The sequence below is a fragment of the Lissotriton helveticus genome, chromosome 12 (genome assembly GCF_964261635.1).
Source record: "Lissotriton helveticus chromosome 12, aLisHel1.1, whole genome shotgun sequence".
In the NCBI taxonomy this organism is placed as follows: domain Eukaryota; kingdom Metazoa; phylum Chordata; class Amphibia; order Caudata; family Salamandridae; genus Lissotriton; species Lissotriton helveticus.
The window spans coordinates 88,494,177-88,511,417 of record NC_136073.1 but is presented as its reverse complement, the minus strand read 5'-3'; the positions used below and the strand labels follow the sequence as shown (position 1 = coordinate 88,511,417).

The window sequence follows — 17,241 nt, the reverse complement described above, 5'->3', positions numbered from 1 at the left end:
AACGGACTCTGAGAACATATTATGCCTAATTCATGCTTAAAGGAATGATAGACAGTAAGACAATTTATAAATAACCTCCAAATGAAGCATTGATACCTACAGACACTTTGCAGTCTTCTGGAGGGCATGCCAGCTCCACGCTTTCAGGGACTGCCACAAGGCTCACGCCATCTCTTTCGCCTGCTGAATACCTCCAACCTGAGGACAACTCTGGTGATGGACAGATGGCCACTTCTGCCCCGGACTGTGCCTCTCTGCATCATAGTGTCATGCCTGATGCCTGCATTTGTTGGACTGCCTCCAGAAACCATGTGCCAGCTTTGCATGGCTAGTGTGACCGGAAGTACCGGCACTGGAGATGTCCTTATTGGGGGCATCTTTCCCATCCATGCTGACAGGATTTACCAAGAAATGTCTTCTGACCCCTTCATGGAAAAACCAGCCCCCATCACCTGTCAAGCGTAAGATATGATATATTCATTTTAATGGTGTAATTTAAATATTTTATTTGGACATGATCTTTTGCTAAAATGCTAACATAAATATGCAGTATATAGGAGAACCTGGATGCCTGTCCTATTGAAGAACATATGCTGAGCTTTGCCTTTCATTCTCGTTTTGCAGAAGGGTTTTAATATTCTTTTAATGTGCTTTTTAGCAGTTAACTTCATACAGTTCTACTTTTTCTTTGTTTTTTTAAATTTGGTTCAAGAAAGTACTTTGTGTACTTTTATTGATTATGTCTGGAAACATTCTATCTTGTTCATGTGAAAGAGCAACTCACCAAATATGTTAGCAGTTTGTGTAAGGGTGATAGGCCCACATGCATCAAGCATTTTTGGAGTCGCAAACGGTGCGATTCCTTAAAATCGGCCGTTTGCGATTCCAAAAGTGCTTTTTGGGATGCATGAAGCAATTTTAGAATTCGTGACATTTTTGCGAGTTCTAAAATTGCGATTGCTTTTAAGAAGTCGCAGATGTGCGATTTCTTAAAAGCAATGCATCATTACTTTTAAAAGTGCAAAATCGCAATTAGGGTGTCAAATTTACCGAGTGGTTGAACCACTCGGTAAATTTGGAAAAAGTGTTTAAAATGCTGAAAATGTTTTTTTTTCAACATTCATGCTTCACACACACATGTCCTTAGGACATGTGTGTGTGAAACATGATGCGAAAAATACATTTCAGGGGTGCATGGGGGGTCCTTTGGACCCCCCCTGCACCCATGAAATTTTCAAAGTGCCACTCGCAATTTGCTAATGCCTTCCCATTGACTCCTATGGGCCTTTTGGCCCATAGGAATCAATGGGAATTGCGAAAATTAACTTAAGAATTCGGTATTTATTAGGGATTCGATAAAAATTGCGATTTTTACCGAATCACAAATGAATACCGAAAATAATGATGCATAGCATTTTGCAATTCTTAATTTGCGATTCCTTATTTTTCGCAAATTAAGAAGTGCAAAATGTCTCAATGATGCATGTGGGCCAAAGTGTTCTCATGCATTATAAGAAATGCGTCACCCCTGACACATTATCGGGATATTACAGGTCACCTGGAAGTTCCACCATCTTCTAAAGAAACTTACAGCCTGATTCATCAAGCTAAATTGCACTCGCAAAAGGCAAGATTCCAAGAATCTGGCCCTTTGCGAGCGCAATTTTTGCATTTGGGATTCATCATCCCAAATGCAAAATTCGCTATTAAAGAATTCGCACATTTGCGAAGAATTGCATTTAAGGAATCTCTATTTGAGATTCCTTAAATGCAATTCATGAATCATTTTAAAATTGCAAAATTGCAATTTTGGGCCGCTATTTACCGAGAGGTCAGACCTCTCGGTAAACAGCAAAAACTTAGAAAAATGCATTTAAATGCATTTTTCTAAGTTGCATGTTACACACACACATGTCCTTTGGACATGTGTGTGTGCAACACCAATGTAGATTACATTTCAGGGGTGCTACAGGGCATCCTTATTTGCAATTAGCTAATTGCTAATCGCAAATAAGGAACATGTAGGAATCGCAATATTTTTGGCAATTCCTACATGAATCCCGTTTTGCAAGTCCTTAATAGCGATTCCTTATGAATCGCTATTAGGGGCTCGCAAAACGGGAGGATGATGAATCAGGCTATTAGGCCCTCATTGCAATGTCAGGTGGACTGCCACTGACAGGCTGTCGATGATGGTCTGCCCGACATCCAGGGAATCTATCCAAAATACACATTTTGATGGAGCAGGTCTGACCGCAGAGGTCGGGGAAGATTGACTCTTCTCACAGGATCCAAGATCCCTTTTCCTGGGGCACAGCACAAGCTGCAGTAGAAAAAAGCACTTTCCAACCTCCTGCAGGGCGGTCTGATTGTAATAGGTCGGGTGGGACCTTTGACTCATTGTTTGGCGGTCACCTGCGTGGTACGATAGTGGTTGGGGGTCCAACAGACCACCGTCATAATGAGGGACTTACTCTTTGATCTTATTCACCCATATGGTCATGGAACTTCTTGATGACCTGCAATATCTTCATAATCTTCTGCACGGGTACTTTATCCCCTATATCATTGTTACTCTGGGAAAAAAGGTGGCAAAAGGGCAGCAGAAAATATATGGTACTAAATGACGCATAATACTTTGAAGGAGCAATTGGCAAAAATATTGTTCAATCTCACGCTCCCATTATCAGCACTGTGTATAACTACACATTAACCCTGTACTTGGACAGTTCACTTACGAGAGAGCTAGTTATGGCAATTTATTGCAAACACTGTTGGGCTTTAAAAAGAGCACATCTGACTGAGATGCCATTGGCAATCACTCATCCACTGCAGAGCTAAACAAGCATTGGCAAAACTAAAAGGTCTGGCCCTGGCAAGTGAGTAATTATATGTTGTGTTTATGAATAGAGAGAGAGAGTGAGAGAGAGAGAGAAAAGTAGATATTAATAGATACATTTGGATAGAAATATATATTTGTAGATATAGAGGTTTTTTTTTTTCTATTTAGATTTTTAGATATGTTTTTTATGGGGAATTGGTTGAGCAAACCAGACAGCTAAAAAGACATTGCTATGGCATAACAGTGAAATATAGTTCTCCATACAAATACTAATGATATAGAGCAAAAAATGTTAAGGTCCGCATACGGCAAAATCTGTGTACTGGCCCTGGAAGCAGCAATGTTAGTTATCTGTAGGGATAAGCTTTTAAGTGCTGGCTTGCTGATCAGGTAAGGGCATTTATATGCATGTAACTAGCACAGTATAGCAATGTCAATTTAACAAACTAGATTGTCATCAGCACTGAACCAATGCAGATGGCACTGAATGAAAAATTATTTCAGAAGCATGATTCTAGTACTCAACCCATCACATAGCAGCAATTTCATATACCACAAAGCCCATGAGTCACTTTTGTGAATACAACCTCTTAAATTGCTTATTAAATAAATACTGCTGGTATTTATTGTGCAAATCTGTGTTTGGTGTTCTTTTCACTTTCTTTACATTATGGTTGTCCAGATCATTAGGGGCCGATTCCGATTCGGGTCGGAAGGGCTCCGAACCATGTTAAGAGCCATCTGACCGAATCCGTCAGTGCCGGCCGGATTCCATTCCGACGGGCTCGGTCGGAATGGAAGCATGGGCGTAAAATCCGTTCCGCTCGCAGATTTTGCAGATTTTCGGTAAATTCACAATCCGCGAACTCTCGCGAACTTACCGAAAATTCGTAAATCCGTGCGAAGCGGATTTTTTTGCTTGGTCGCACTTGCCAACTAGAATACTATACAATTTCGCGGGAGTAAACACTTGTGAAAACGTAGATGCGGCGGGCAGCGACAATCTCGCAATTGCAAGATTGCAAAATTTGCAATTTCGCACAAGAAATCCACCAGCAGGCAGCATAAACCTTGAAAATTATGATTTTTATCAGAATAACTCCTCAGGTTGACATTTGCCTGCACTTTGTTTTGCAAGGAGACCATTTTGGGGGCGGGGGGAGGTGGGAGGAAGGAAGTGCCCCACAGTCTCCAACTTCCTGTTCCTGTCCAGCAGGCTCCTCTCAGTGCTTTCTTCATGTGCTGGTCACTTTGATTTGGATCTTGACCTGGAAGCACTCAGCAGGTGCAAAAGTTCAATCTTATCATTAGTAACCATTCCCTGTAGTGCCTGGAAGGATTACTTTTTGTGGATGCTGCTGGATATTTGGATTTTTGCAAAACTGAAAGCACTCAGCAGGTGCAAAAGTTCAATCTTAACATTAGTAACAATTCCCTCTAGTGCTTCCTGAGGGGCCCCTTCAGAGTTCAGTTGCCGACTTGCAACTATTCTATGACCCTGCTATGACCCAAACAGCAGGCTCAGAGAAAGCAATTACAGATAAGGAAGCAGGTTCCAGCCAGGAAGTTCAAATTCAGTAACACATTAATCAGCCCCTAATTCATTTATGTCAGTTGAGGCAGGGCAGGTGTGCTTTTCCACCCATAATCTACAGTGATGAACTAGAGGGTTGCATGGGTGAGCTAGAGGGTGGCATGGGTGAGCCAGAGGGTGGCAGTGGTGAAACAGAGGGTGGCAGTGGTGAAACAGAGGGTGCTGTGATGAACCAGATGTAGAAACAACATGTTCGCGACCGTTGCTACCCGAAAAGTAAGTTCGCGTTTGCGAACTGGTACAAAATCCTCGCGAACTGGCAGAAATCCTTGCAAACACAAAAAAATTTTAAAAATCCGCAAATTCGCGAGAGTTCGCGGATTTTGCGGATTGCGAATCCGTAAATACGCAATTTCGCGGATTGCCAATTCGCAAAATCCGCCCATGCTTAGATCCGACTCGGATTTCTGGATGGCCTACGATGGGCTCGGAGAGCCCGTCTGCCTTCTGGAAATCCTTCAGTACTCCCCCGGTCGCCTCATTACGACGGAGGGAGTACAATGGCAGTTTTTCACTTCCTTTTCATGCCGGTCTGTCCGGCAAGAAAAGGCAGTCGGAAACTGTCTTTGGGGTCCCCCAGCAGGGCCACTATGAGTACAAGGCTGCCGGGGGCACCTATGGTGCTCCTCTGTGGATCTCTGCACCCAGTGGCAGGCACCTTGGGTGCCGGCCACAGGGTGCAGGGATGAACTGCACCCCTGCTTTTCTCAATGCAGGCATGCATTCCGCTCGGAATACTTGCCTGCATTCTGAAGTATACGAATGCAACCGAACCCTGATCGGTCGCATCGTATTAGCAGGGCTGTAAACAACGACAGCAGGTCGGTGGGTTACTGCTCCTGACCGATGTTGGATGGACCTGAGTCCGTCCGACATCAGAATTGGCCCCTTAGTGTAAGATTATCTGTAGAGTCTTATATAGTGAAAATTAATGTGCCTCCTGATACAACAATACTTTTGATTAAGCCTTTAGGAAGTGAAGAGTGAAGCAGCGACAACCATGCAACGCATCACTTATGTTAGAACACTAGGACTGTGATGTTAGTTTTACCATACAAATCTCATAAATTCCTATACGCACACAATTGGTTTCTCCTTCTTGCTTATCGTTTTCAGTTTATTAATTGATTCACACAGCACTTAATTTGTAAAAATATAAGTGCTGGGCTGGCAATCATCTTTACATTTGAGGGATGAAGTACTGTCTATCAAATGGTAAATCAGGCAGAAGTGTATGCAATCAGAATTACATGGATTGGCAGAGTTACAACCACGTCCTAGCACTTAAGTAGCAGCACTTCGGGATACTTGCAAAAACCCATGAACAAAATCAGGAAACTGAGGCCACAAAGTAAGTTCTGCGTTTGGCACAGGAGCACCCAAGGGAACCTCTACCCATTGCATAAATCCTGGAGTAATCCAAGGACTAAAGGTTGTGCATGGAGAATTTCCACAGGGTAATCTTATGGGGAAGTGGTGCATAGAGCTGCACATGCACTTCTAACATTCGCATTCCACTAATACATTTAGCAGCATTCAAGAATGCTCCTGATCATGTGTGAACATCTAACTGACTCGCTTTTTTGTTTGACTTTCAGGTTCAGTGCCCAGAACTACCAATGGCTCCGGGCAATGACCTTCGCCATTGAGGAAATCAACCGGAATCCGGAACTCTTGCCCAATGTAAGCCTGGGCTTTTGGATATATGATTCCTGTGTGATGCTCCAGCGTGCCCTGCAGGGCACCCTCTGGATGCTAACAGGACAACCGGAGCCTATTCCCAACTACAGGTGCCGGGCAGACCCTCCTCTCGCTGGCATCGTGGGGGACGCAGGGTCCTCCAACTCCATTTTAATGGCCCGGCTGCTGGGCCTTTACCGAGCGCCTCAGGTGAGCATGCGCACAGGGGAACATTTGGAACTGTGGGCTTTGAGGGTGAACTTTTACACATGTGCCTGTCTATAGTGCCACAAGCAGCAGCGATGGGGAATTATCTGAGAAAGGCTGGTTACTTTGCCCTGTAGAGGGACCTGAACTCTGTCCTGTGGAGGAGGTGGTTGACCCCCGTGGCTCTCAGGCCAGCTTTACACGTCATGACGTTATTACGTGCGATGCTCACAAGAGGGGGTGAGCACAGTCTCTCTAAGTAACAAGGTCTTGAATACTTCTCCCCCTTTAAAACTCCGCTACATCTCACTCCATACTCATCATAGTGGCTGAGGCATTCCCAAGACAGATGCAATCACTTTACGCAGGTCTCAGAACAATTGAGTCATAAAAGACAAGGGTCACTTCAAAGAGAAGGTGAATGAACTTTAGTTTGCTCCAACCGGATTAACAACTGGTAAAAAAAAAACGTACTAGAAATGTTCATTTTTTGTATACGTATGTGCAAATCTGTCCAGGGTAGCTAGGGGTACCTGGGTGCAGCACCCGCGTAGCTAGGGTGTGCGGGGGGGCGGTCCGCCCCAGGCAGCACTGATTTGGGAGTGGCCAATGTGCTGGAAGGATCGTGCTGCTGCCTGGCAGGAAGGGTTTCGCTGCTTGGATCAACTATGAGCGAGCTGTCAAGTCGCCAGACTGCAGGTGAGGAGAGCACAGCCCTGGGCCCGCGGCTGTATCCGCGCTATGTGCCCCTCCTTGGCCCCTGTCATCCTGGTGCCTATGTGAGCGGCAAAGTCCACAGCATCGTGTTGATTTGGATGTCTGAAGACAGTGCACGCGACCTGCTCACGGCCTGCCCTGCGGAAGCACGCACGTTCCTGATACTGAGAGGTGTGGGAGGTAAAGAATGGTGTTTGCCTACGCCGATGAGGTTCATTGGGTTGCAATTAAAAGAGAGGAGCCTGTGTAAAAAAGATAGAGAGCATGAAAAAGGAAGAAACAGAAGTATACTGGTGGCTCTGCTGTAGTGGTATTGGTTGACTATTGGGTGGCCACCGTGGGAGTAAAAGGAAGTGCGTCCTGGCGTTGCGCGCGCGAGAAGTGTGACTAAGGTTGATAGGCTGCAGCCTCACACTTCTCGCGCGCGCAATGCCAGGACACACTTCCTTTTTCTCCCGCGGCCGCCATACAATAGCCCTTAAAGGGTGATAAGCCGCCGCCTCGCACTGTACCAGGCCCGTAACCGGGGCCTGCGCTGCACACATAGAAAGCAAGTCTCCGGGGAGAGCCAGCGCCGCCACCTCTTTTCGGCTAAGTGGGGACGAGGTGCGCGCTGTGTCCCTGCCTGGGGCCCCTTCCAAGACGCTTGCATTCACTCTCCCAATTCCCGGCGCCCCTCTCACCATGGTGCAGAAGGAGAAGCCGCAGTCTGCAGGAGAGGAAGCAGAGCTACCACGCAGCCCGTGCACTGCTGCCCCGCCGGCCATGGTTCATCCCCCAGAGACTGTCGGGGAGGAGACCGAGATAGAGACTGCAGGTACCTGCAAGTAGGTGGTAATGCATTTGCAAATGGGAAGGGGTCCCCCCTTTGCAAATGCATGCAAAATCATTTTTTAAGGGCAGGCAGTGATCCCACTGCCTGCCCTTAAAAAATGAAATGGAGGCAGTGATCTCACTGCCTGCCCTTAAAAAATGAAACGGAAACGTTTCATTTTTTTTTTTTTAAATGAATCCTGTTTTCCTTTAAGGAAAAATGGGCTGCATTAAAACAAAAAAAAAGCTGCATTATTAAAAATCAGCCCCAGACACGGTGGTCTGCTGAGCACAGCAGGCCACCATCCCTGGGAGGGCTGGCATTCACAATGGGCTCGCAAATTGCGAGAGGCTCATTAATATTGATGAGCCTCGCAATTTGTGACCCCATTGGGAATCGCAAAACAGTGTAAACACACAGTTGTACATTTAATTTAGCGGCTTGCAATTTGTGCCTCACAATGTGTTGCACATTGCGAGTTGCTAAACTAAAGGATCGTACATCTGTCCCATAAAGTCCAGGAGCAGTCGCAAATTTTAAACAAGTTCATTTAAGCAGTAGGCAAAGTCTAAGGGTGTGGCACGTCACATGTGTGATGGGCCTGAAACATTAAAACAAATTAAATATAATTAATAAGGTCCTTTCATGACAGGTCAGAGTCTAAAGAGGATCAAAAACAGACTTTTTGCAAGGGAAGATAGTTTAGTAATCACTGACATTGTTGAGACTTTTTAAAAAACAAATCATAATGAGATGGACCTAGCTTTGCTGCAGGGTGTGCAATACTTTATGAAGCTCTTGTCCATGTGTGATGAAGTAATTAGTCTGTGTTTGGAAACAATATTACACAACCGTGTGCCTAATCACAAATCCAACATATATATCTTCACGTTTTGCAGAATCAGCACATACCTAGTGGCCATTCCATACACAAAATATGTTCTATTTTCCGTTTCTAAACAGATCAGTTATTTTTCAACCAGTCCACTCCTCAGTGACCGGATCCAGTTTCCTTCATTTTTCCGGACAGTCCCCAGTGACAAATTCCAGTCCCTCGGCCTGGCCCAGTTGGTGGTCCACTTTGGATGGACATGGGTGGGCCTTTTGGCTGATGACAATGACTATGGTCAACAGGGCATTCAAGTTGTTAAGACTGAGCTTCTCAAAGCTGGAGTGTGCATTGCCTTCTCGGAAAGTATAATCCTCAGCCAAGCAGACAGGAATGCCTTCCACATTGTCCAAATCATTAAAGCCTCCACTGCCAACGCTATTGTTATCTTCTCCCTCGATGCCGGGTTGGTTCCTCTTCTAAATGAGTTAGTATGGCGGAATGTGAGCCACAGGATATGGATCGCCAGCGAGGCATGGTCTACTTCTATCCTGTTTTCTATGGAAAAGTACACCAACCTTCTTGCTGGTAGTCTTGGCTTTGCCCTCCACCATGGACAGATGCCAGGCTTTGAAGAGTACTACACTAGCATTCATCCTGAAACATCTCCAGGTGACATATTTATCAAAGAATTATGGAAGGAAGAATTCAAGTGTCAATGGATGGACCAAGTCTCTTTGTGGAGGAACCAGACTGGGCTGTGCACTGGATGGGAATCGCTGGTGAGTCTTCCTAAACTATACGACGCATCCAATTTAAGGATTACCTACAATTCTTATCGGGCAGTTTATGCCATTGCGTTGGCTCTACATGATCTTTGTTCTTGCAGGCAGGGAGAAGGCCCTTTCCATCATGGATCCTGTGCAGACATCAGGACCTTACAACCGTGGCAGGTGAGCTCCTACACCACAGCAATAGTGCTTACTATCTGGCTTAAAAGTGGGCTAAATGACCAGATATCACAGCTCATCAAGTACGTATCTGCCACTACAGGTGTTGATGTATGTTTTTAGGCACACACTTTGCAATATAGTTTGCTGATCAATGATAAAGTTAAAGCAGTCACCCCAAGGTGAAGTAGGTTGTCTCATATTGTCATTCATGGGCACATTTGCAGTAGAGGGATCCAAAGTGTAAATGTGCTTTTTGAAAGCCTATGCCATATTTCACAAACATCTAATTTTGATTATTCCTATTTACAGGGTACATTCACATTTATTTAGGCCTGTGTCTGACGTTTTGTGTAATTACGCAAAAGTAAATTGTATGAACTACGCAATTTTCATACACTCCTATATTTATTGTGAAAATGTGTCATTTGCCTAAGTGCATCCCCAACTTCCTGCTTTTCATAATAAGAAACCTAGGAGAACAAATGTTGAAATCCCTTTCTCCCTGTCATTGTTTTTGCTACTAGGGGCCGTATTGCACATATTCATTGTTTACGCTGGGCGCACCTTTTAACCCGGTGCGTGCCCCGAGTGCTGGGCACGACCAACGGCCGGCGTAGCCCCGCCCACTGCATTGAATGCCTGCACCACGTAAACGGGTTAAAAAGTGCAGCAGTGCAAACAATGAAAATGTGCCCTATCACGATGTATGCGCTGTCCCCACCTCCGGAGAGCCCTTGCCTAGAACTTCAACCCCCTGCATTGCAACTTTCCACCCCCCCTCACATTCGATAGTCCCTCTTCTTTCCTCAACCATACCAAGATGCCCCCAGCCATACATTACGACGATTACCCATGCCTAACCACAAACTACCTAACCCCCCACGGTCAAAACGCTTTCGCCATTTCTTCCCCCCATAGACTATCTATCAAAGCAAAAAAACTCCTTAAACTGAAAATTATCAGACAATTCCCAGAAACACTTATCCTAGACACGTACCACTGCCCATCTAGAGGTCAGCTTAAAATGGACTTCATCTTTTACACAGTCAGACCGGACCATTGGATCAACAGCCTTAATGGCCACCTCCTAGTCGCCAAAACCACCATCACAGCACTCACTCGCAAACTTACCATCTCCCTGCAAAAACACCAGTCCTCACCGGCTCCATTTCCACAACCATTTTCGATAATGGCACCATCCTGATTCAGGCAAAAAATGAGAACCTCGAGTTCTTTGACTCCCTTTTCCTCACGTTAAAGAAGACCTCCGCTCTTACCCCGCCTCAAGTTCGGAACACTTGTCTAGCTAAATTCCAACCCCTAACAAGACACAGGACCCAGCTCAAACAACCCCTCCATGCCACCCCCCGCCTATGAATGCCAACCTACACCAACCGTCCACCGTCAGGAAAGTGCCAACCGACGCCCTACTCTACCCACCCTCCACTCAGACTCAACACACAACAATAGAGCCCCACTCCCTTCTCCTCCCACAATGGCCCCAAAAGCCGCCCACATATACTCCGACAGCGCAACCTACCACCCTCCTTGAGATAACTCCTACCACCATCCAATCCCACCCCACCACCAATCATAATCATCACTCCAGAGTAGAGCCCTATTCACATCCACAACTAGAGATTCCTCCCACTACCGCTACACCACACACCCCCAACAATCATATTCAGATCACCAGAGAAGAGCCCCACTCACATTCCCATCCCCAATGGCTCCCTGGCCCTCACACCCAACCCCCCACAGTGCAGCCTACCTCCCAACTAGAAAGAGCACCTCCTCCCACCTCTATACCCCCTAGAATTATCTTCACCCGTGGCTCACCCTCTCATATCCCTCAAGATGAGTCGACAGCAATTCACCCACGCCCTCCGTTCCTTAACAGTAACACCACTCCATGCGCACTCACAACCCCAACACAGAACACCATCCTCCTTCCTCCTTCTACTCACACAAATAATATATCGCACCGTCTCACTCTTCTGGAAGCTCAGCTCGAAACGCTGGTCCGAGGCTTGAACGATACCCTTTGTTCCCTAGCCAAAATCGAAGTGTCCACCCAACAGCCCGCACACCCCCCACCCCTGCCCTCCCCAGACTGCACAAATCGCCTCCTCCCATCCCGACCCTCGCCTCCACCAGATCGCTCCCACACGTCACTATACCAGAGGTAGAGAAGCGAACAGACAGACCGAGTAGAGTGAAACCCTCCCTCTCCCCTCAGTAAGTGACCACACTCACCTCTTCCCACGTCCACCCCACGACCTCTGACCAGAGCACCTCTCAGCCTTCACAGAGAGGGACCCCTCCTACCCTTACACTGGTCCCCAGGCTGATCTCCTCACCCAAGTCCTCTATTCAAGTAATTACAGGAGTGGGCAGGGAACATCCCCCCTTTAAACCGACACACCTAACCTCTCTAACTAGAGCCCAACCCAGCAAGTCGTTGCACAATGAAGAACCCCGCATCAGATGCATGCTCATCAACAGCAGATCTGCCTCCAAACACGCAACAGAACTGACAGAAGCTATCCTTTCACATGATATTGATGTAGCCTTTATCACAGAAACCTGGCTCAACTCCTTGTCAGCCCCCATCATGGACATGCTGGTACCACCAGGATTTTCAATCACTCACAAAGTCCGCCATAAGCAGAGAGGTGGAGGTGTAGCTATCATTCATAAGACTAACCTCGCTATCACAGAAAGCTCACCATACCTGTACATCTCCTTCGAATGCCTCTCTATCAACATCAAATCCTGCGCAAAGAGCTCAATACTTTACCATCTCCTCTACCACCCACCAGGCAATTCAAAGGAATTCGGAATGCAACTATCTGACCTAATCACCCAATGCGTGCTCAACAACGCCAATAACATATTACTGGGCGATCTCAACATTAGATGGAACGAAACAAATAACCCGCTCATCCAATCCCTCAACAACCTTCTGCTAGAAAACGATCTGACACAACACTGCTCTGAAGAAACACACTACAGAGGAGCGATACTCGACGCAATCATTGCGGACAATTACACAATCACCATCGACTATATCATTCCAGTAGACTGGTCAGACCACCACTTAATTCTTCTCCACATCAACCAACCAACGCCAACTCGACACATAAAACAAGCTCCTTCCAAATGGATAAGGAATATTGCCCAAGTCCCACACATCATCCTAGAAGAAGAATTAAGCACTCTTCTTTCGAACACGACGGAGCACCTCTCAACCACAGATCTCACCTCTCTCTACCACTCCAACATAATGGCCACCCTTGACCGCCTGGCGCCCTTGAAACTAAAAAAATCCAGAAACATTCCATCGAGATCGTGGTTCACCACGGACATCAATGACGAAAGATGACTTCTCAGATCCCTTGAAAGAATCTGGAGGAGCAATCCCTCCACCCATCACCGCGAACAACTCAAGACAGCACGCAGAAACTACTACAAACTCATCAAGGAAAAACATTTTTCTTTCTTCTGTTCCACTCTAGATGTTATGTTGTTATGTTATGTTAGGTTGTCTTGTAAAGCGCATGGCTACCCCAGCAATGGGGCGTCCCAGTGCTGTAGACCACTGGGGAACCCGTCCTGGCTTTCCCTGTGAGATGATCCCTGCTGGGTATCTCCAAGGTGAAACCAGGCATCCCCGGTGTATGTGTGGGGCCGTTGTGGAGATGAGGCAAGCTAATGCCCAGAGTTGCCGAGTGTGATCCCTGGTTAGAGTAGGCACCGAAGCGAGAATTATCGAGTCCGCCGACCCTGGTCCACGACCCTGCTGTGTCGGGAATTGAACCCTGGTATCGGGCCGTCCTCTGCTTCCGGGTCTGCCGCCTCTAACCAGTGAGCCACACCACTCCACTGATAATGCAAAAAATCACCCCAAAGAGCTCTTCAGCATCATCAGAAGCCAAACTGCCAAACCTATCACATCCGATTCAGTGTCCTCCAAAAAACAATGCGACAACTTTGCCAGCTTTTTTAACGAAAAAATCATCAAGATCGACCTCTCTCTCAGCACAAACCCCTCTTTTCTCAGGGAGACCAAGACTCCATCACAGACTGACCACACCTTATTGACCCCGCCCACTCAATGGTCCGTCTTCACGCTGATTCTGGAAGCAGAGATCATCACCCTGATCGCCAACGCCAAACCATCATCTCACTGCCTGGATCAGATTCCTATAAACCAGGCCAAAGTCCTGAAGCACACCCTAGTCCCAATCTAGTGCAAAATCATCAACAGCTCTCTGAGCTCGGGAATTATCCCAGACTGCCTCAAGGTCGGCCAAGTCAAGCTGCTACTAAAAAAACAGGGTTGGACACGAAAGATATGAACAACTTTAGACCCGTGTCAAACCTTCCTCTCTTATCCAAAACACTGGAAAAATGTGCTCTCCCACAGTTAACCCAACACTTAGAGAACATCAAGCTCCTTGACCCCCACCGATCGGGTTTCATAAAGGAATGCAGCACTGAAACTGCCATCCTAAACGTCATAGACGATCTACACAAATCCCTTGCCTCAGACCAATGCTGCCCTTTCATTCTCCTTGACCTATCGGCCGCATTTGATACTGTCGATCACACACTGTTCCTAAAAGTCCTTCAAGAAATTGCAGGCTTGTAATTGACGGTACTGAACTGGTTCTCCTCCTTTCTACACAATCACTCGCAAAGAGTAAAAATCAAAAACTTTGAATACGACTCCCTACCCGTCAGTAGAGGAGTCCCACAAGAGTCAGTACTCTCCCCCCAACTCTTCAATATCTACATGGAACCCCTCACCACAATACTCAGGATTTCCAACATCCCCTTCCACCTCTACGCTGATGACACGCAGCTCTATCTGGAAACCACCTCTATGGACGACATTCTCAAACTCAATGACACGCTCAAAGACGTTCAACAATGGCTCTCACAAAACCACTTGAAGCTTAATCAAGAAAAAACTGAAGTTCTACTCAACTCCAACAGAGATGAAAACCCCCAAATTGAAGAATGGCTCAAAGCCATCGACGCCCTCAATGGCACCCTCAAGCCGAAAGATTCGGTCAAGTCCCTAGGTATCACCTTAGACCCCAAACTAGACATGAAAAAACACATCGCGAACTCCGCCAAAAGCGCTTTCCTCAATCTGAAACTTCTCTACAAAACAAAACCCTTCCTGCCTCCAAAGGACCTTCAACAGGCCACTCAAGCACTGGTGCTTTCCAGAATTGACTATTGAATCGCAGCCCTGACCGGCTCAGCCAAATCACACCTAGGCCCCTTGAAAACCAACCTCAATGCCGGGGCTAGAATGGTCACAGGAACCAAGAAATTCAACCACATTTCCCCCGCGCTCAAGGATCTGAAATGGCTCCCTATTGAACAACGAGCCAACTTTCGAACAGCATGTCTTACACACAAAGCCCTTCATACAGGCAAACCAGAATACCTGGCCGTGAAACTCAAAAGGGCTGGCCAATCCAAGAACCTCAGAAGCTCCAACACGCTTCTTCTCATTCCCTTAAAATCGCTGCAACGCAAAACTATAAGTAAATCCTTTGCGGGCATGCACCCAGGATATGGAACGCCATCCCTCCCCACATCAGAATGACCTCCCATTTCCCGAAATTCAAAACTTTACTCAAAGCCCTTTTCCTTGAGGCCACCTGAACTCTATGGGGATGATCATAGTACCCCTCACCCTTGTAGACCCTATGATCTGTATGATTATGTTATTTGCAATGCCCTTAAGTTGTCAAGTTATCAATCTTCCATCGCCGTTAAGGCACATTGTTGTACCTGCTGTGAAGCGCTCTGATACCCTTGGGTCCAGCTAGCGCTATACAAAACTTATAATAATAAAAAATATATATAATAAAAAAATTAATTCATGTGAAAACACAGAGCGGATATTGGCAGCCGCTCCATGTTTTCACAGTGCAGGCAGCAACCGGCATGCACTTTTAAAGGGGATTAGAGATCCCCTTTCTCCCCTACAGAGGGCTGGAGGGGATGAGCCTGCATCTGTAATATTGCGCGGGCACAGAGGCAAAGGAATTCCCTCATTTGCTTTGGGCATGTACCTATACAAACGAGGGGATCCCCCCTTGGAAGGTAGCGCTGTCGCTTTAAATGCACCTGTGCTATCGGTATTACAGAAGTGGATGCACAAGCGTCTGTGTGCCTTTCTGTATATCAAAGTGCCCCTGGGGCAGCAAAGTGTGCACAAACGCCCTTTACGCCCCCAGGGTAATACAGCCCTAGGAGCGCAACCTCCTTGATTTCTGGCCCTGCCTGACAAACTTACACAGCAATGTACACATCAAGCTAGATTATGAATAAGTAATTTTCTCGGGAATAATTTCTAATTGAATGATTGCAGTGACAGAGCTACTAATTGACACATTGATTGATAAGATCTTACTTTTAATACCCGCGTCTTAGCATTCTAACCCGGCAACATCCAATAATTATGGAAACAGAACATATATAACAAACAAACAACAACCTCATGAAAGCTCAGTGTACTTAGAACCCAGGGGCCTCATTTATGAAAAGTGACGCATCACTGCGTGAAAACAGCGATGCGTCACTTTTCACTGCGTCTCTCCCTGCGACACTAATGATGCATCATATTTACAGTATGATGCATCATGTCGCAAAGAGTTACAGATACGTCAGTATTTCTGACGTATCAGTAGGCGCAAAAGTGACGCATTGCTGGAGTTTGTCAAAAAAGTGACGCAACTCCAGCAATGTGTACTTTCACATGGGGCAAGCCCCATGTGAAAGGGCCTGCGTCAGTCTTACGCCTGCCATGAGGCAGGCGTTAGATTTTGACGCATTAGTGCCCAAGAAATGGCGCAGTGAAATCTTATAGATTTCATTGCGTCACTTCTATGACTCTTTCTTGCAACAAAACGCCCCCGTTGCATACATTATACCTGGCGCAGGTATAATGTGGCGCAGGGGTTTACAAAGCGACGCATCTACCGAGATGCGTCGCTTTGTAAATGTGGTGCAACAAGGCACAGTTTTTACTCCACTGGTGCGTCACTAAAAGTGACGCACCAGTTGCGTAAAAGTGACACAAGGGTTCATAAATGAGCCCCCATGTGTTGATAAACTCAAAGGTTCAGCACTCTCTGCCTTTCTCAGATTTGTTGTGAGCTACTATATTAGTTGGCCTTCCAGGCATCAAAATTTCAGGGGTGCAGAACTCATTAATAAAATGCAATTTGTCGACCACAAGAATGGAGGCCAAGGTACATGCGTGGTAAAAAAAAAACTTGAGATATTTCATAGAATTCCAAGAAATGTCACTAGAAAAAATTATATTTTGTCCAGCTTTATTTTTTCCCTGGTACTGCACACTACCCCTAACCACCCTTTACTTGCTTGTGAAGATCAAAGATTGCACACTTTGGTAAACATGGCTTCGTTTTCTTACCTGTATCTTCTTCATGAGCTCTGGGGCACATTTATGAACCTGTGACAGTGCACAGTGGCCGCACTGCACTGAGTGACAGGGTAAGGAGGGGAATACTGTGTATTTAAGGCAATACCGCATATTCCTGTCCTTTTCCTTGC

General features: G+C 46.2%; 1 protein-coding gene across 1 annotated transcript in view; it reads left to right on the top strand.

The window, feature by feature from the left end:
• Positions 1-276: 276 nt before the first annotated feature.
• Positions 277-17,241, top strand: part of LOC144797900 (extracellular calcium-sensing receptor-like) — a 36,979-nt gene continuing 20,014 nt past the window's right edge. Inside the window, exons 1-3 of the mRNA XM_078668702.1 lie at positions 277-461; positions 6,035-6,326; positions 8,818-9,636. Coding sequence (XP_078524828.1) covers positions 277-461; positions 6,035-6,326; positions 8,818-9,636 — 1,296 coding nt within the window. The remainder of the gene's footprint in view (positions 462-6,034; positions 6,327-8,817; positions 9,637-17,241) is intronic.